The sequence below is a fragment of the Ichthyophthirius multifiliis genome (assembly GCF_000220395.1).
Source record: "Ichthyophthirius multifiliis unplaced genomic scaffold scaff_1120509250176, whole genome shotgun sequence".
NCBI classification, from domain to species: domain Eukaryota; phylum Ciliophora; class Oligohymenophorea; order Hymenostomatida; genus Ichthyophthirius; species Ichthyophthirius multifiliis.
The window spans coordinates 4,814-26,130 of record NW_004087007.1 but is presented as its reverse complement, the minus strand read 5'-3'; the positions used below and the strand labels follow the sequence as shown (position 1 = coordinate 26,130).

Sequence of the window (21,317 nt, the reverse complement as noted above, 5' to 3'; positions counted from 1 at the left end):
GATATATTTTTTATATTTTATAAAATAGCTTTTATATTCGTATAGTAATTTAATATAAGGCTTGATAATTTTTTTTTAAGTATTATATTTTAAAATATAAATTCAATTTTTTATTTATTTTTTAACAAAAATTTATTTTTTTGATATAGTCTGTTAGTTTTACTATTTCTTTCTAGATTATTAAATTATTTTTGAATATTTTTTTTATTTATATTTAAGTAGCTGAAGCAATAATAAAATTTATTTATTTAGAGCATAATAATTAAAATACAAGAAATTAATTACGATATTATTATTTTTCTAATAGAAAAATAAAATTAAATTATACATATGAAAATTGAGGATTTCAAATAAGTATTGTAAAAGTTAAAAAAAAAAAAATGTATGAAAATAAATATATGAAGCTTATAGAAGAAATAAAAAAATAAATAATTTAATTAATACTTTTTTAAAATTTACAAGTAATTTATAAGACAAAAAATTATTTGTCGAATATTATCTGATTCCCAACTTTATTCGAATATTCAAAGAAATCTAAATATTAAGAAATAAATATAAGATAACAAAATTTATGTATGTGGGACTTATATTAAATATATATATATGAAATATAGTTTATAAAAATATGCTTTTTATCTAAAATTATACTACTTAAAATAATAAATAAGATAACCTTTTATAATAAATAAAATTTTATTTTTATTTTATTCATTAAAAATTTACAGAAACAATTAAATAAAACACTATTATTACAATTAATTTATATTTATTAATAAACAAAAAGAATAATTAAATAATAAATATTTTAATAATATTTTAAATTTAAAAATAATATGTTTATTATAATATGTAATTTAATAAATATTATTTATCTTTTAAAAAACTTATATGTTTTTTTTATTTTCAAATATCTATTATTATTTTCTAACTTATTATAGATCTTATGTTTAATTAAAAAATATTATAAATATATTTTTTTTCAAAATTAAATATCCTAAAAATATTTATCAAAATATAATTTGTTTTTAAATAATTCTGTAAATTAAATTTTATAATACTCAATAATTTTATAAATATAATAAAAAAACTAAAAAAGTATATTATAAACCCAACACTATTTATATAACCATTAAAAATAATTATAATAAAATATAATGTCTTCAGCATCAAAATTTATATAAAACTCAAATTTAATATAATAATTTATTTAAAAAACATGGAAAGCCTCACCATTGGATTTAGTTACCCCAAACACTTTAATTCGCATTATTTACCGATTAATCTTGTTAATTTTTATTATTTTCCCATTCTCCATTATTACTAGAAACATTATTTCTCTCTTAATCATTTTCTGATTTATTAGTTTAACCCCATCCACCAGTATTATTAGTACTATTATTAGTATTTGTTTGATTTCCCCATCCTCCTCCAGAAGCTTAATTTGAAGAATTATTATTTAAGCTTCCCCAACTATTTGATGTTTTAGTTTCGTTTTCCTGTTCATTAGATGCTTTGCTTTAAGTTTATTCTTTCTATTGAGAAGAATCACCCCATCCAGAGTTAGTTTTTTGTTGTTAATTATCTCCCTATCCTACATTAATTGTATTATTGGCTGTAGAAGTATTTCCCCATCCAGTGTTATTATTAGTTGCTGAAGTATCTCCCCATCCTCCTGTGTTAGAACCAACATTTTTCGAATCTCCCCATCCAGTATTACTATCACAACCACCACCCCAAGCATTTTATGAAGAAGAATTATTAAACCCTTGTTTGTTATCATTATTACCATTGTTATTGTTATTATTTCTTCTTTATTATACTTTAGGACAATCTTTTGAACAATGCTTTTCATCACCACAATTAAAGCACACTCTTTTTTTAGAATTTTCTGGATGATCACATTCTTTACTAGAATGTATATTTTGCAAGCATTTAAAGCAATATGGAAGTTCAGTACAATCAATTGCTCTATGTCCTTCTTTTTAACATTTAAAACATTTTGGCTTTTCTCTTTATTAAAATCCTCCAGGTTTTTAATATGTTGAATTTGTATCATTATTGTTTCTAAAACTGTTTTATTAATTTTATGGACAACCTTTTGTAGGATGACCTTCATCTCCGCAATTAAAGCAAACTCGTTTATTCATATGGTCTGGATTTTAGCAGTCTTTAGATTAATGTCCTTATTCTTTACATTTCATACATAATGGAGGTTCTGTACAATCATTACTTTTATGGCCTTCTTTTTTACATAAAAAACATTTCATTACACGAGCTTAATATTGCTAAGCATTTGGGCAATCTTTTGCCATATGACCTTCTTGTTAACATTTATAACATTAAATACTTCTAGGTTTTTTAGGATTAGGACATTCTTTTGACATATGGGTTATTTCACCGCAATTAAAGCATGAATTATTCTTCTTCTCTCTTGAATTACCATTTGAACAATCACGGGACATATGGCCTTCTTCTCCGCATTTAAAGCAACCTTTTTTTCTTTCTCCTCCTCCTTAACGATCATTATTTTCTTGATTACCTTAGTTTCTTGATTTATAGAAGAATGAACTATTACTATCTTTGTTTTTATTATTATTATCTTAACCCCATCCTATATTATTATTAGTTTCTGTTTAATTACTCCATCCTAAACTTTCCTATTTTTATTAACTACCACATCCTCCTTCTTATTTACTTTCAACGTTTCCCCATCCTCCAGATGTTTCTTGCTTTTTTTCGTTATTTCCCATGCACCCTGTTCTTCCTTCTCCTTGCTTGTTTTCAGTGTTTCCCCATGAAGAAGATGTCGCATTATTGGCTAAGCTTTCGCTTTTATTTCCTTGATTATTATTTGAAGATCCCCATCCTCCAGAGGAACTATTATTATTGTTAGAAATTACCCATCCTGCAGACTTATTATTGTTTTAATTGCTTTAGGAGCCCCATACTGGAGTTTATACTTTATTATTATCATTATTAGTTGAAGTTGACCCCCAACCTACTCCTTAAAGAGAATTCTATTCTACTTTATTATTATTATTATTTTATGATCCCCAGGCAGTTTCTATTTTATTTTTATTATTAATCAAAGAATTACCATTCCAGCCTGAAATAGAGTTATCATTTTAAGAATTAAATCCATTTTAAGTATCATAATTATCTTAAACCAAAACAGAACTACTTTATTAACTTTTAGAATTAAAACCAGATTAGATAACAGTTAGATCAATAACTAAAGGAGGTTCATTCTGTTTTTAAGCAACTTCATTTAAGTATTTAAATTATTATAAAACATCAAAAGAAGGGAAATCAGATGATTCTATAATTTTAAAATAAGTATCACTTTTGGAAAATAAGTCATTAAATATTTAAATGTAATCTGGTTTTTAGATAGTGAACATTGCAGAAGTTAATAATTCAATTTAATTTTGAGAATTTTTTTCATAATCAAGTTCAAATATTTTAATTTAGTCTAAAAATAGATAAAATGTTTAATTTTTCATTTTCTAATATATGCTTTCATTTAAGGTTAAAGGTTTGAAAGCTCTTTTTAGAATCGCTCCTCTGAATTTATAATCAACGGATTAAAATACAAGAAGACTTTCCTTATTTTCTTTAAATTATACTTAAAGAATTCGACCTTTTTTTAATTAAGTTCTTTTTACTTTATATATAACTTCAAACAGCTCTGAAATATTTATTTCTTTCATTACTTTAATATTATCATCGTCTTTCTATTCTTATAAGATGTTTTTTCCTTTAAATTTAAAGAACATACTAGAATTCTTATACAAATTTTATTACATGAATTTAATCAAATATACAACAGAGGTTTAAGGACTATTATTTAAAGGGCTGCTTTCTTAGATTAAACTTAAAAAATATTAAGCTTTCTTTTCCCCAAATCCAGGTAAGAATTTGAGTACTCCTTTATGATTAAAAGGATCGAAAAGTTCTTAGAAAAATACTTTTTCAGTGCAAATCCTTTCCTATAAAAGCTATTCATATTTAATATGGAGTTATTTTTGATTAAGTTTTTTCTAAAAAGGTTAAAATTTTATATTGAGAATATTATTATTTTCAGTATTCCATATATTACATACTTCTAATAATCTATATTATAAACAGCGAGCTTATTTTAAAGCTAGAATCTTCATTTTTTCTGCTGTTCCTTGGATATTCTCTACTGATTTTATGTATATAGAATCCATTTCAAGATTTACAATTATTATTTTCTTCGCTACATCACTAAATTAACCCATCAAGTCTCTTTTTAAAGCTATTGCAAGAGGAGTATTAGATGATATAGCAATTATTGTTGGCTGTTTTTTGTTTATTAAATCTTTAAAGTTTTTCATTTCTAGTTGTTTACGTTCTTTATATTACTCCTCAAAATTAAAATACAAGTCTAATGATTATTTGTAGGTCTCTTTTCCAACTAAATTTATTATAGAAACTCCAATAGTACCTTTTTCATGACTTATATACATAGACATTATAGAATCGGGTACAACATAACGGTTTAAATGATCTTTTATTTAATATTCTCCCTTTTATGTAAATAAATTAAAACTTATGTATTTTTAAATTTTTTACATAGCTTATAAATAATTTAAATTTTTAAAAGCAAGCATCTTAAACATATTTTAAAGCTTTTTCTTCAAGCAATTTTTAAGTCTGTTTTTATACATAAGGAATACTTTTTATTTATATAATTATGTATGAGTATATTTATAAATATTATTATTTTATTATATTTATTTACAAAAATTAATCAAGAAAAGTGTCAATAATTTGATTTAAGTGATCTTAATAATTATTTTTTAAATGAGGTTAAAAATATTACAAAAGAGTTTTTCTTATGAATTCCAAACAAGTAATTTGAAGTTCACACTTAATAAGATTACTTTCTATAGCTAATTAAATATAAAGATATTAATCATCATCAAATTTGTTAAAAGGTTCTATTGATTTCATATTTATATATAAAAATTAAAAATATATAATTTTACTTTTATCTATTTTCTTAACTGAAAAGTATTCATGATAAATATCAAAATCAACAATATTAGGAAGAGGAGAAGTAGAAATAGTCACATTATCTAAATATATTTATAAAAGATAATCTTTAACTAAAGGATTATAAAGTAAATCTATAGACAATAAATCTTTATAGGCTTTAAAATTAGAAGAAATATTAGATGGAAGTTAACTTTTTTTTCCACAAATATCATTATTCTTTTTTTTTAGCAAACGTAAAGAAAATTCAATAGAGTTTTCAAAAAAGTTAAAAGTATTTTAAGGTATCTATAGCTGACGGCATTTTTTTATTATATTTCTATGCTCTATAGATATGTTATGATTATTTGATTCATTCAGTTCATATATCATTTTCTATATTTAAGCGTATATCATCACTTCTTCCATTTTTTCATTATTTATAGCATAATCAATTAAAGATTAATCAATTTCTTGTATTGTGTATAATTCTAATAATTAATTTTCAAATACTTGTCTTTTTTATATGATTATATTGAATATTTTTTTTTTCTTACTTTAAGATTATATATTCTTTATATTAAATGCATTAGTTAAATATTAGCCATAGATTTTCCATAGAAATATTTATATGGTTAACTTTTTTTGAATAGTAAATAAAAGGTACTTCATATTTTTTATTTAAAACTAAATCTAGTACTAATTGAATGTCAGAAATTTTAAAGTCCTGACATTAAAAGCAGTTTTGGGATATCCAAAGTGATTATTCTTTTAAATTTTCAGGAGAGAAATATTTATCAATATATGATCTTTTAATTTTTTTATATTTTAATTTTAAAAATATAGATAATTGTTGAAATTAAATGTATTTAAATATTAAAATATTATAAAATAAAAATAATATTTATTTCTAATATAATTAAATAATATTTACAAAAGTTTTTAGTTTAATTAAAATATATAATATATAGATTATTATTTTTATTAAAAAAAATATATAGTAGAATTTTTTATTTACCCAAATATCATTTAATATCTTTCTGGAATGTCTTTTTATACAATTTAAACTTCTCTTGCTTAAGTGAAATATTTCTTTATTTGTTCTTTATCATAAAAAGGATTGTGAAGATTAAGATTATCAAAGTTTAGCTTTTTTATTTAGATATATCTATATTATATTTAAAATATATAAAAAATATTACTTCATCATTATTATTATCCTCTTAAGATTTAAATTATTTTCTTTAGAAGTCTCCCAACAAATTTTTATTGTTTTTATTAAGTGGTTTATCGATTTCATCGATTATTTCTTACCTTCTTTTCTTTTTATTCTGAGAAATAGTATCAGTAAAGTCACAATTAGTTTGACTTTCGAAAGCACTATTAGGACTTTCAATAGCATTATTAATAGCTTATTAGCTCTGATTATATAATTTTTAGCTATTTTTATCTTAAGTAAGATGTTATAGGGTTTCTACCTCCATAATGTTCTATGGTTTTTTTCTTGTTTCTTATCTTTTTTTTTAGCTTATTATTATTGTTTTATTATATTTTTAATATTATTAATTTTTGAAAAATAGAAGTATTTATATCAAAAAAAATTTATAAGAAATTTTATTCGAATTTTTAGAAGCACGATAATTAAAATCTTTTATAAAATATTTTTTTACTTAAAAATTTTAGTAAAAATATAAATTTTTCTTTAATTTTATTAAAAATATAGCCTTTTCTAAAAAATACAATATTTTTTTTAAAATAAAAATATATTAATTTATAAAGTTTTGAAACTTTTTAAAAAATATGATTAAATAAGGTATGAAAATATATTATTCTTATAATAATTATATTATATTATTTTACATTATATTTATTTATTATGTTTTTAAAAAAGTAATGAAAAAAAATATAAATAAAAACCAATTATATAAATAAATATTGCTTTTAATTATTATTATTACTTTATGAAAAAAATTAAATAAAAATAACTAAAATTAAAAAAAAAAAATATATAAAATATTATCTTTTTATAAAATCTTTATAATATAAAAAAAATAAAATAAATAAAAAGCAAAAACAAATTTAAATATTTTTAAAATAAAAAAATAATTATATTGTAAAAAATAAAAAAAAGTATTCACTCTCCATTTTTTCCTCTGCTTTCATAAAAAGCAATATATTAAGAAACCATTTAATTCACTTATTAATTCATTTCTTAAGACATTTCTTTTTTAATGAATTTTCTGTAAAAGAACCCAAGTAAAGCAAAGACAGCTATAAGTCCAATAAAAGTGATTAATAGAATAACCCAAATGCTCATCCTTTAATTTCCACTTCCAATATCATCAAAGTCATTTTTTCCAATAAAATCTTGAGTATAAGTAAGGCAGTTTCCTTCAGGCTTTTGAATGCTGTTACAAAGGGCTTCAAATATATTATCAGGAATAATATTTCCTCTATAAATTTAATTATTTATAGTAAGACTAGGCCAACCTCTAATTTTGAATTATTCTTGCAAAAGTAATTATTTACTTAACAAAGGACTATTAGATTCAGAATTAGCTTTGACACATTATTCTAAAACTTCAACATTTACATTTTCCATTGTCATAGTTATTTAATAACTACATTCTTTATATAATTAAGGTTTATTACATTAAATAGCAAAATTTCTCCAATAATCCCACCAAAGACTACTTTCCTATTAAAATATACATAATTATCTTATCACTTCGTTTACAATATCTGCTCCTGTTGCTATGGTTGAAGAAGTTGGGATTTTTCCTTTTTCGGTTGGTAAATCAGGATCTTTAGCACAAAATTTACCTTTTTAAATACAATTTTCATTCTATTCTTATTCAAGTAAGCTAAATATTTAATATACTGGTTCAAAGAAAACTTTTTTTTTTTAAATATAATTTTTTTTTTTTTTTTTATTTTTTTACGTTTATTTTCTCCAATTTTCTTTTATATTTTGCTTGTTTAATAAATTAATCTGTTTGCATATTTAGAAGGTAAAGAAATCCATATTTTATAATTCGTTTATTCAAATTTTTATTCTACAAACTCGATACTTAATTAGACTTTTCCTTAATTTTATTTGTTTTCTAACCATTTCTTTAATGCTTTTCCGACTTTGTATCCTATAATAATAGAAGGAATTTAAATTTGCTCTCCCATTCCATCATCACCTATAAGAACTTTACTAGCATTTTCATTTGGATTATCATCAACCTTTATTTTAATTTTTTTATAAAATAAATAATTTTTTTTTTTTACAAAAATCACAACACTAGCACCAATCAATTAAGCATTATATGCTTTTGTTACAAATGAGCATTCTCCTCTTTCAATTAACAAAAAGTAAATACTTGTATTTGTTTAATCCAATTAGTCTGTTTAAGGTTTAACTATTTCAGTACAGCCTTTATATGGATCTGCTACGATTAATTCTCCAATTATACGCTTTCCATAAGGAACAAATCCAAAATTACCTATAGAATATTATATTAGCTCACTCTTATCTTTGTCTAAATCTTATATTTCTTTTTTTATTTCTTAAGGACCTAGTATTATTAGATTTGCTTATACTTAAGATATTTAATATGTGGTTAATAGTATTATAATTAGTAAATTATGTATATACATTTTTTTAAATTTTATTTGTTTAAGTTTTTTTTTTTTCTTTTATTTTACTTTTATTTTTTTCTTGTATATATATATATTATATTTTTTTAATTTTAAATATTAATTATTTAAAGATTTCTAATTTTTTTTCTAATTTTTTATTAAAAACTAAATTACCAAAAAAAAAGGATATTATCATTTTTACTTGATTTTTTCAAAAAATTAATAAAATATTTATTAACAAGTAATTTTATGTTAACGAATAAAGAGGTATAAATTTAATTAAAAATTAATTTTATATTATTTAAAGCAAAATATATAATTTTTTTCTTTGTTTGAAATATATTTTTCTTTTAAATTATAAAAGTAATATTTATATTTATTTTATACAATCAAGAATTACTGTATGTAATTGATGGCACGATTAACCAAACTTATTTTTAATCGCAGTTTTTGGGCTTTTAATAGTAATGTTTGCGATTTCGGTTAATTTAAAATTATTAATTCTTATTTATAAATTTATCGAAAATCTTATATTAAAATTTTAAACATTTATAATTATATTAAAATAAAAATATTTGTATAAATATCATATATAAAAAAAAATCTAGCCATCGTCTCTGATATATTTTAATAAATAATAATTATGCTTAATTTTATTTTTATAAAATATAAATTTAATTAAATATAAAATATTAATTTACAAATTATTATATGTGATGATAAATAATATGTGTTATACATCATATATTTTAAATAAGGTTTTTAACTAATTTTTATCATATATAACCTTATATAATATATTTTAAGATAAATAAAACATATAAATTATCTGAAATAAAGTTGATCATTTTTAAGATATGAAGATTCAAGGCATATGTATTTGGTTTATATCTTTTCTGAAAATAATTCAAACTATAATTTCACAAAAAAAACATTAGCTTTTTTATAAGCAATTAAATTTTTATATTTAATTTAACAAAATAACATTAAAAATAGTAATTTTGAAATATTCATAATATATTTATTTTTTGAAATATAATAAATTTTCAATAAATCATTAATATTAAAATAACATTTTTCTAATTAATTAATTCAATTTTTTAATTTTGATAATTTTTAAATTATATACATAATTAACTTGAAAAAAATAAAAAAAAATAATGAGTTTTTGGCAAAAATTAGATAAAATTTTGACAAAAGTTGAATAAAAAGGTTTTAATGCAGCAAATAAATTTCATTAATATACAGTGAATGTTTTAATATGTGGTTTTTTATATGGTACATATACATTATTTAGAGATTATAATGAATTTTTTATTGATGCGAGAGTAATTAATATATTTATGCTTATAATTTTAAATTATTAAAAAAGGAAATAACAGTGGAATCAATTGGTCCATTGCCAGAACCAGTATAGGATTCATAAATAAACGCTTCCTTAAAAAATAATAGAAATAATTGAAAAAGTTATATAAATAAAAATTATAAAAAGGATTTTTATATATATAATAAAAAATACATATACTATATATATATATCCAAAATTTTTATATTAAAATATATAATATATATTTTTTTTAATTTATTATAAAACAAATTACTAAATAATATTTTAATTAATAAAATATATTAATTAAAATTTTATATTTATTTTTAATTTATTTTTAAATATAAAATAAATTTTTATATTTATATATCTATTTATTTTTTAAATAAAAACATAAAGGAAAAAATATATCTTTGTATTACATAATATTTTTGTTTTCTTAAGATTTAAATCTATTTTATATAAAGAAAGGATATAAAAATTAATATAAATTATTTATTATTAAATAAATAATATATTTTTTTTATCTAAATATATTTAAAAATTTAATCATTAATACTTGTATTCTTAATTATGAATTATTTAATTTAACCCTGACTTTATTATTATTTTTAGAATAATTTTTTTTTATTAATAGTTCATCTTTGTTTTATTATTAATATATTTTTCTATATTAATAACTTCACTTTTCATTAAAGATTAATTATTATTTCTAAAATTGAACTTTTCATTTTAAAATTTTTCATCAAATGAGATTTGAATAATAAAATTACATAATATTTCTAGTTTTCCAATTTAAGACTTAATAAAATTTATTTTAATTAGCAGGTTTATTATTTTATTTTTGAATTATGTATTTTTTTAATTAATTAAAACTCAGGTAAATTTTAAAAATTATTTATGTTTTCTTTTTATCTTGTTAAAAATACTTTATTAATAAATATCTATTATTATATTAATTATAGATTAAAAAATAATTAATTATAATTTTAATAAAAAAAAAATGATTATTTCATTAAACAAATAAATATTAATTTAAATTACTTTTCTCAAATACGATTATATATGATTTTTATAGTTTATAAAAAAAATTATTCTTTAAAACAAAAATAATAATTTAATTTTACTTTTATCTTTTTTTTTGTTTTTATATTTTTAAATTTTGAAAATTTCTATAACTTATAATTAAAATTTTTTATTTTTCATAATCTATTTAATTTGAATTCTTTTTTTTAATATAATTGAAAATTTCTATAACTTAATATTTAAAATTTTTTATTTTTATTTTTCATAATTTATTTATTTTGAATTTTTTTTTATAATATAATTAATTGGAAATATTTTCTTTTAAATTTTAATTATAAGTAAATATTTGAATAGTTTACCAGACAATTAAACAATTTTCTACATACCATCCTATTAAAAAGTCATTTTAAAAAGTAGCTTATGATCAATCAGTTGTCTAAATATTTTACTCCAATTTATTTTTTTCACTGAAATTTTTCATATGATTAATTTATTTGAAATTCAGATAATCCTAATATAAATCCTTTTCTATTAATATCTATTTATAAAGTTATAATTTAAAAAATAAAAAAACTTAAGTATTTACTCTTTTAGAGACTTATATATTGGCTTCTTCACCTTCTTAAATTATTTAAAAAAATTCTGGAAAGAGTTTTATTTGTTTGTAAATTATATGATTATAATTAAATGTTAGCTTGTTTTTTTTATTTATAGAATATTTAATAAGCACTTTTTTATAAATTTTAATTTATTTATGTTTTAATGCATTTAAGTTTTCTTATACCAATCTATTTATTTCTTATTAAATATGATTCCTCGATTTTCTATCCTTAATAATTATTATGCACATATATATGAAATTATTTTATTATATAAAATATGCTGTTGTTTTTTAATAATTTAATTATAATTAGTTTACATATATATATTATGTATTTTTTAATCACTTTTTGATATTCCATGTTTATATTATTTCTTGAAGAAGATAATAAAATCCTTCTTCTTCTTTGATGTTTTTTAGATATAATATGTCTTATTTATTTTTATTTTCACAAACTTCTAAAATTTCGATAAATATTACTTCTTTATTTTTTTTTAATTTGTTGACTGAATTTAAAATTTTAATTTTTTGGAAAGATTATAAACTTTGAAAAATTATTCAACATAATGTAAATCATATTTATCTAATATTAATTAAATAATAAAAATTTTAGAAATTCGTTATTAAAAATAAATAATTATTGAAAAAATAATTTTTTAAGAAAGATTTAAAGGCAGAAAATCTAATAAGTATAATAATCAATAGCATAAAATACCTAAAATGGAAAGCCTTGATTTTCATAATTTATAAATATTCAAAGAATTTGAGAAACTTCATGATCTTAATTTTAATTAAAAGAGTTAAACACTTTTACTTAGCAATTTAGTTTACAAAAAGTTGACTTATCAACAATAAAATAATTTTTTTAAAAATCTCCTTTAAGTCAATTCGATAGAAAACATATAAACAATATTTTACTAATGTTTAATAATAAATTAGATGAAGATTATAATAAAAAAAATTAAAATAAAATAAAAGATATAAAAATAATATAATCTTAATTAGTATTTTAAAATAATAATCAAATTAATAGTTAACAATAGAAAATAAAAGTCTTATAAGAATAGTTTATTTAAGTTATTTAAAATTTAGAAGGTTGCATTTAAAAATTCAGTTTTTAGAAAAAAGTAAGTATAAATTATGGCTTCATGATTAACTTGAATAAAATTAATTAAAATAATAGAGAAATAATTTTATTAATTAAAATAACTTATATTGTGTATAAAATTCATACCTATCTTATTAAATAAATAATAAAAAAACGACTTTATGAATTTAAACAATAAAAACAAAAAATTTAAATTCTATAAAAATAGCATTATTTTGGTTAAATAAATTAATTAAATTATATAATTTAATATTATGAAATAAAATAAGATTCATATTTTTATGTTTGTATTTTATAAAAATTTATTATATTTTTTTAATACTTATTTATGTTTGACATTTATCTAAGAGAATTAAAAGAAAAAATATTTAAAAATTTTGTTTCTTCAACTCCTTAATGTGTAACTCCTAATTTAGTTACTTTATTTTCTTTAATTTTTGGGATTATTTCAGCTTTGGCATGCTCTTAAGGATTATATACGATTGGATTATATAGTTGGATAATTAATAGGATACTAGATGGATATGATGGTAATTTTTATTTAAAAAGGTTTATATTAATGATATTATATATCAATTTTAAAGGAACACTAGCAAGAGTTAGAAAAATGTAAACAGATTTTGGCGGATATTTTGATATTATTGCAGATTTCATAGTATATAATTATTCTTTTATATATAATTAAAAAATTATAATTATAAAACTTTTATCTTTTTCAAAAAAGACATATTCAATAGTACCAATAGGGATAGCATATTAAAAATAAAATATTTAAGTTTATTTCGCATTATCTATTATGCTTGGAACTTTTTTTGTAAACTCAGTAGGGCTATTTTATTTAAGTGCTATTTTAGAAAAAAGAAAAGTAAATTAAATAATATAATATATACTATAATAAAATTTAAAAAATAATATAAATAAAATCTATATGTAGCTTACTAAAAATAACGAGCTTACAACTATTAGTATGCCTTAGGCTTTAATAGAAGGAACTGAAACAGTAGTTATGTTTTCTCTTTTTATAATATTCCAATAATAAATTGTAATTATAATTTTATGATATATATAGTTAAAATTAAAAAAAAAAATTATTTTCTAATTTTTAGGTATTTTTGTACTGGCTTTTTTCTATTGGTGTTTCAATTTCAATTACATAAAGAGTTATTTTTGCAAAAAAAGTACTAAAAGAATGAAACAATGATATAAAAAAACTATAAATTTATTATAATAATTTTATGTGTATTTTATATTTTAGTCAATTATAAACCTATTTTTTAACTAGTAACAATTAATATTCATTTTAATATTACTTTTTTTGATGTTTTTTTATTTATTTTGTTATTTATCTTAAAATAATCTATTTAAACAAAAAAAACAGTTATCTTTTTTTTTTTAATTTGCTTTCTTTTTAAAAAAATATGTATAAAAATAAAAAAATCAAAACAAACATGATAATTATTTTTTAATATATCCATATAATATATAATTTATTTAGAATTTAATTATAAAATATTTTTTACCTCTGATGTGTTAAAATTAAGTCTTATTTATCATAAAATTAATGATTTTTTCTATATAAAAATAAATTTATAGACAATATAATATATTAGATATAAGAAATAATAATTTATGTAAAGAGTCCTATCAAAGAAATTTGGATTTAAAAAAAATAAAATCTTAAATAATATATGATAACTAAATCAAATCAAATAAAATAAATTTTAAAATAAAACTAAAATTAAATAGAATAAAAAATAATACATATAATATATTATTATAATTAAATAATTAACTAAAATATAAAAATAATAAACATATACTTAATATAAAAAAATAAAATAAAAAACCATATAATATATTGTTATCAAAAAAAAATTACAAAATTCAAATAAAGAGAAAAAAATAATTATATGAATTCAAGTTTAAACAATAACATATATTTAAAATTTGTATCATTTGATATATAAAGTGAAGTAGTATTTTATAATATATTAGTTACAAATAATTTAAACATCAACTAAACAAAATTAAAAGAAAGATATTCAAGAATGCTTCAAGTGCACAAGCATTTAATTAAACAATATTCAAACGATAATGTTCCTTAGTTTCCACCGAAAAAGTGGTTTGGAAATAAATCTGAAAATTTCATAAATAAAAGAATGAAAGCATTAGAAAATTATTTTAGTATAGTATTGAAAAAATTTTAAATAGAAAGGACTGAAATTTTACGGAGATTTATATATAATGAAGATTAATTAAATTCTTAAATTGCTTAATCTTCTTCTGGTGGTTCTTTATTTATTCCTCCTGTTTAAAAAAAAGATGACATGAAAAAAAACTTAAATCATGAAAATGTTATAAATGGTGGAACATAATAATAATAATAATAATAATATGTTATATTAAATAACAACTTTAATGCACCAGCAAACAAAGAAGAATTATTTAAGAGAAATATGGAATTAATAGAATAAAAAGCATAAACTAATTTCATTGAATATAATTCTTCATATATACCTGATGGAATCAATTAAAAAAAAAATACTTTCGATTCTTTAAATTTAAATTTTAAACAAAAAGGGATCGACTCTTTTAATTTTCCTATTGGAAATGGAGAAAAAAATCCTTTTACAAGTGAAAACTAGAAACAAAAATAACTTTCTTTTATTAGTAAACTAGATTATTTCTCAGAACAAATATAAAAGATCCTTTGTTATACCAATATTAATAGAGAACCTATGCTAGTTATGATAGCTGAATTATGATAATTAAATATCATTATTTGAAATTTTTAAATATATATAAATGTTATTTTCATATTATTTTATATAAGTATTAAATATGTGATATTATTAGTATTTATAGAATAAAAAAATATTACTTATATTATTATTTATTTGATTTTATACGATACTTTATTAATATTAATTTATTTACAAAATTAATTATATTATTTAAATAAAATTCATTGACTTTATTACTATATATTTTTATTCTAAATCGCCTTAAATCTGAAAATTATTAAAATAAGGAAAAATGGTCTAAATGGTTATTTCATAATCCTTAATTTAGAACAAAAAAGTTATGATTAAAATTAATATTAAATTAATTTTTGATTTTACTACAAAATTAATTATTTTTTTAAGTTTAAAAATGTATAAACGAATATATATATATTATTTTAAATAAAATAGTTAAAATTTACAGTTAGATAAATAAAATATTTAAATACTTATTAATTTTAATCAAATGATTTAAATTTATTTAAGTAAAATTTAATTACCCATATTGTTAAGTAAATTTATAAGAGTCTTATGATGATTTATTTTAATTGTAATCTGCAGATTTATTTATTAACAATTAGATAATTAATAAAATAAAAATTTTAAATTGAAAATGAAATAAAAAATATAAAATATGAAAACTTATTTTTATTTTTTTTAAATTTATAAATATTAGATTTAAATATATTAATCTATATATTGATTTATCATTAATTTATTATTGATAAATAGGATGATTATAAAAAATGAATAAATTTGAAATTATATACTATCTTTATCAATAACTTTTTGAACTTGAAAAGTTTTGATTTAGTAAAAAAAATTAAATAATAAATATACTAAATCAAACAAGGTTTTAACTTATGAAGGTTTATAATATATTCATATAATTATATTTTTATTTCAATATTAATTTATGTTTAATATTTATTTATAAAAAATTTATTCAATTTCATTTTTATTCCATAATCCATTAAAAACTTAATATTTATTGTCACTTTTTTGATAAAAAGTACCTAACCCATTCATTTCATCATTTTCCCAATCTCCTTCATAAAAACTTTCATCATAAAAAACATATTTACCTTTACCATTTCTTTTATCTTATTTCCATTCACCTTCATAAAATTCATTATCTTATAATTTAAAAAATAATTAATTAAATAAAAATATTAAAATATTTTAATATAGAACTTTAATAAGTTTATTTTCCGAATCCTTCTTTAAAAGAGTTTTAGAATTACCCTTAATATAATGTCTTATCAGGAAAATAAAAAGTTGCATTTGAACTTTCTTTTTAATTATTTTTCCAATGCCCTTCATATACACATCCATTTGAATAGAAATATTTCCCAAAACCATTTCTCATTCCATTTATAAAGTCTCCAATATATTTGTCAGTATTTTTATAATAAAATATTCCATCTCCATTTTTTTTTTCAAAAGAATAATTTTCTATATATTTATATGAAAAAAAAATTCCTTCATAAAAAAAGGGATCATCTTCATATAGAAAAATATCTTTATATTCTTATTTATTTTATTATAATTATCCTTTCGCAAAATTCATTTTTTCTAACCAAACACCATTAAATTAATCTCCATTAGAAAAATTAAATACTCCTTATCCAAATTTAATGTTGTCTTTAAAGTATCCTTCGTAAAAATCCTATATAAAAATATACTTATATATTTAAATTTATACATATAATTTTTAATTCAATATAAAAAAATAAAATAAAGATCGACAACATTGCTTTTATACACTAATATCCCATAACCATCCTTCACATTGTTTTCCCATTTTCCTTAATAAATACATTCGTATTTCATATAAAAGTAAGTTCCTATTCCATGTTTATTGTTTTAATTTAACTCTCCCTTATAAATATCTCCATTTTTATAAATATAAGTTCCTTCCCCTTAAAATTAGTTCATTTGAAAAAATCCTCCATATACATCTCCATTTTACATATAGTATAAACCCCAACCATGCCTATTTTTATTAATATTATTTTATTTTTATTATATTTTTTTAAAAAACCTATATATATTAGATTTTATTTAAATTATTTATCCTTAATAATAAGAGTTTGTTTAATATTGAATTTTTTTTATATTTACTTAATTTTTTAATTTATTCTTAAGTTTATCTATTATTAAAGTCGCTTCTTCAAATTCTTTAAATAATTAACTTTTTTAGTTAGAAACAATTTAATTATTATCATAATTAATCAAAGTCATTGACTGTTTTGGCTATTGTAATATTAATTAAGAATATTCAAATTGCTCCTTATTATAATTGCAAATATAATTTTAAACATTTTTTTAAATTGGAGAGTTAACAATTAATGAATTTTTTATGTCCAAACTAAAATTTTAATTATTAATACTATCAAATTCATTCAATTTTAAAGTAATTATTTAATTCAGTAAATCAGATTATCTATTTTTTTCACTAATTTTCTGAAGATTTTGATTAAAAGATTAATTATTAATAGACTAAAAGTAATTACTATTAGTATTATTTTCGTTAAGAATGTTTTTTTTTGGATTTTATATATTATCTTAACATATATTTAAATCAAGGTTATAATTATGTTTCGATTCTTATAAGTTATTAAATGAATAATTATAATTCATAACGTCATCTGTTTGAAAAATCTGTTTTTAATCATTTTCAGAAAATGCTATTTTTTTATGTCCTTTATATTATTCTTCAAAAATTTTTAAATTTTGTTAATGCTAAAAATTTATTACATTATCACTGTAATATATTTGGCTTTATAATTTAAAATTTTAATTGTAGTCCTTGAAAATTTACAAAGGAATATTTCCTTCTTTAAATTAATTACATATATTTTCATATTTTACTTGTAAATATTTATTATATTTTATTAATTCTGATAATATATAGCCTATTGTTTATACGTTTGTTTTAATCTATGATATATTATATTATTATTATTGTTATAAATCTAAGTAAACGTATAATATTCTAATATAATTATTTTGCTTTGAGTTTATTTTTTTTATATTTATATCTATTTAAAACAACTAATAATCTAAATAATAATATGCACAATCGTTATTTTAGAGATAAATTAATGTACTTAAAGATGCAGCTATTATATTATCAATTAATTATTCTGAAATATTATTTTATGTCAGATTTAATATAGTTTATTCAAAGTATTCATAAAATATATAAAATTAAATTGTTGTTTCATATTATATCTAGTAAGTAAAATATTTTAGTTGGTTAAAATATTAATTATTATTTACTATTTTTATTAATAATTATAAGTTTTTTATTATTTTGCTCTATTCTGCTATACTATATTCTATTTTTGTACATAATAGATATTCTGTTATTGGGTTTTTAACTTAAATATTTAAATAAGTAAATAAATAACAGTCAAATATATTTTATTCTCTGAATTTTATAGATTTTAGCTTTGTAAAATTATTCTAAAAAACTTTTGTACAATCAATTTTATAATAACTTAAGTTATTAACTTCAATCAGATGTTCTAATTCTAACATTATTAATAATTATTATTATATAAATATTTATATTTTATTTGAAATAAATTTATAAATTATAATATTTCTAATATACTATAATTTTGGAATATTATAAAAACTCAATTTTATTAAATTAAAATAATAAAAAAAATATTTATTATAACTTATGTGATAAAATTTGTTCTAATATATTTTTATTTATAAAAAAAAAATACTTTTCTTTTAATTATATTTGAAATAAGCATTAAGATACTATATTGAAATATAAAATGCTTTGTATATTTTACAATTTCTTTGTTATATTTTAAAATACAAATTATAAAAGTTAGAAATTTTCAAGTATTTATTAAAATTAATTTGATTTTATTTTGTATTAAAGTTTATGTAATAAGTTATTAAATAAAATATATTATTTATAATTTTTGATATTACTATCTTTTAATAAAAAAATTATTATATTAATAAAGTTATATATAAATAAATAAAAAATATATTTATATATTACATTTTATAAAAAAATTCAAAATATATATATAAAAATCTTAAATGAATAAAACTTACAAACGAGTCGGTGAATATATAATAGAAACTAGCAGTAAACTGGGAAGTGGCCAATACGGTACAGTATATCGTGGAAGTTTAGACAGCTATGTCGGATCAGATAACGTAATTTATGCAATTAAAGAAACTCCGATACCTTTTTGCAATGGAGGGATAGAAAAAACCAAATTGGATGCAGCAATTCGTGAAATAAATAACTTAAGGTAATTGAATCACCCCTATATAGTAAAATTTATTGATGCAAAATAAACAGACAAGAACATATATTTAATAATGGAATATTGTAAAGATGGTGATTTAGAAGGATTAATAAAGAAGAACCTTCCAAACGAAAAAGAATGCCTTTATTATTTTTCCTAATTAGTAAGTGCTTTTAAATACTTAATAAATAAAAAAATGCTTCATAGAGATATAAAGCCTGAAAATATTCTAGTACATAATGATATGTTGAAATTAGCAGACTTTGGTTTTTCAAAAAATATAATAGAGGGTGATAGTGAATAAGCCACAATAACAGGGACACCCCTTTTTTCATCCCCTTAAATTCTCAGAGGATAATAATATACAAGTAAAAGTGAAATATGGAGTTTGGGAGTTACTTTATATTTTATGCTATTTTATGACCCTTAAAACCCAAATAATTCTTATCCTTGGTATGCTACTACTTAAGTGAATTTAACTTAAAATATCCTTAATAATCCCGATTTGAGATTTCATAGTTAGAAAAATCTAAGTTCTGCATTAAAAGATTTGCTAAGAAGAATGCTTACCTTAGATGAATAAAAAAGAATGAATTGGGATGAGCTTTTTTCTCATGAGCTAGTTTAGATTGATTAAAAGTTGCCCAAATCATTAAAAATAACAGACTAATTGGATATTAAAAGTATTTAAGCTTAAGAAAGTTGGATAAACGAAGACATGACATAAATAATGGGAAATAGGTAAAATAATAAATTTATAGTAGAGAAAATAGAATAATACATCGAATAATAAGAAAGCCTAGCATATTTTGTTTTCAATACTGCTAAATTATTTAATGATATAAAAAAAAGAATAGCAGAGTATTTCATGGATGATTATATTATTACAGTTTAACTTATGTATGTTTTATGTAATAGATCTGATGTTATTTTTTATGAGCTTTATTGGAGGTTCTAAAATAATTAAAATAATTATTTTAAAGATAAAATTGATTAAGATGATTGGAATAAATTTAAAAATGAAACTAATAAATATTAAAAACATTAGGAAAAAATCAGTGCCGATTATCAGACTTATCATAAAAATTTCCTTGTCTTTTAAGAAAAGTTACTCAAAAATTAAAGCGATATCCCTAATAATAAAGAACCTAATAAAATTGACGTTGTCTTTGAATGTTAAGTAATTGAAAAAGTTATTTCTTATTTATTATTCCCTCTTGATGAAATTAATACAAAATTATGTAATTAAATCAAAATTACTGAAGAAGATAATAAATTATTATAACTAGTTGAAGATCTTTTAATGATATATACATTTGATCATACTTTTAAAAGCAGCCAAAATAATATGAAACCTAAAAATATAGGAAGATTTTACTTCTTAAGGAAATTTACTGATCCTAAAGTGCTATTTGCAAGAATAAGTATAGCTTATAAATAATTATTCGGCTGAAATTTGTCAATAATTTAATTTTTTTAATTTATGAATTTTTAAAAAAACTTATTCTTATTAATTTATATATATACTTTTCTTTAATATTTATTTAAAATTTAATTT

At 18.3% G+C, this 21,317-nt stretch overlaps 5 protein-coding genes across 5 annotated transcripts, besides 6 other annotated features; 2 read left to right on the top strand and 3 right to left on the bottom strand. All coding sequences in view use genetic code 6, as the record gives it.

Moving 5' to 3' along the window:
* Window positions 1-1,149: 1,149 nt before the first annotated feature.
* IMG5_053760 (universal minicircle sequence binding protein, putative) lies at window positions 1,150-3,401 on the bottom strand (the record flags this gene model as incomplete). The annotated part of the gene is made up of 1 exon (XM_004037359.1): window positions 1,150-3,401. The coding sequence occupies one exon, from the start codon at window positions 3,399-3,401 to the stop codon at window positions 1,227-1,229; it is 2,175 nt and encodes a 724-aa protein (XP_004037407.1). The 3' UTR covers window positions 1,150-1,226.
* Window positions 3,402-6,364: 2,963 nt separating this feature from the next.
* Window positions 6,365-6,405: a microsatellite.
* A 664-nt stretch (window positions 6,406-7,069) lies between these two features.
* Window positions 7,070-8,643, bottom strand: IMG5_053750 (pa domain protein; the record flags this gene model as incomplete). The annotated part of the gene is made up of 2 exons (XM_004037358.1): window positions 7,070-7,893; window positions 7,941-8,643. 2 exons carry the CDS (start codon window positions 8,641-8,643, stop codon window positions 7,133-7,135), a joined length of 1,464 nt encoding a protein of 487 aa, XP_004037406.1. The 3' UTR covers window positions 7,070-7,132.
* A 114-nt stretch (window positions 8,644-8,757) lies between these two features.
* Window positions 8,758-8,782: a microsatellite.
* A 1,465-nt stretch (window positions 8,783-10,247) lies between these two features.
* Window positions 10,248-10,340: a microsatellite.
* Window positions 10,260-10,350: a microsatellite.
* A 2,665-nt stretch (window positions 10,351-13,015) lies between these two features.
* On the top strand, window positions 13,016-13,950 carry IMG5_053740 (hypothetical protein; the record flags this gene model as incomplete). Its single annotated transcript, XM_004037357.1, has 5 exons — window positions 13,016-13,217; window positions 13,272-13,342; window positions 13,412-13,552; window positions 13,622-13,729; window positions 13,794-13,950. The coding sequence occupies 5 exons, from the start codon at window positions 13,016-13,018 to the stop codon at window positions 13,878-13,880; spliced, it is 609 nt and encodes a 202-aa protein (XP_004037405.1). The 3' UTR covers window positions 13,881-13,950.
* A 2,423-nt stretch (window positions 13,951-16,373) lies between these two features.
* Window positions 16,374-17,714, bottom strand: IMG5_053730 (morn domain repeat protein; the record flags this gene model as incomplete). Its single annotated transcript, XM_004037356.1, has 3 exons — window positions 16,374-16,606; window positions 16,665-17,139; window positions 17,220-17,714. 3 exons carry the CDS (start codon window positions 17,712-17,714, stop codon window positions 16,374-16,376), a joined length of 1,203 nt encoding a protein of 400 aa, XP_004037404.1.
* Window positions 17,468-17,508: a microsatellite.
* Window positions 17,715-19,439: 1,725 nt separating the features above from the next.
* Window positions 19,440-19,481: a microsatellite.
* A 63-nt stretch (window positions 19,482-19,544) lies between these two features.
* IMG5_053720 (protein kinase domain protein) lies at window positions 19,545-20,500 on the top strand (the record flags this gene model as incomplete). Its single annotated transcript, XM_004037355.1, has 2 exons — window positions 19,545-19,926; window positions 20,047-20,500. Coding segments are annotated over 2 exons (836 nt in total), but the record flags the coding sequence as incomplete, so codon positions are not given.
* Between the last annotated feature and the right edge of the window lie 817 nt (window positions 20,501-21,317).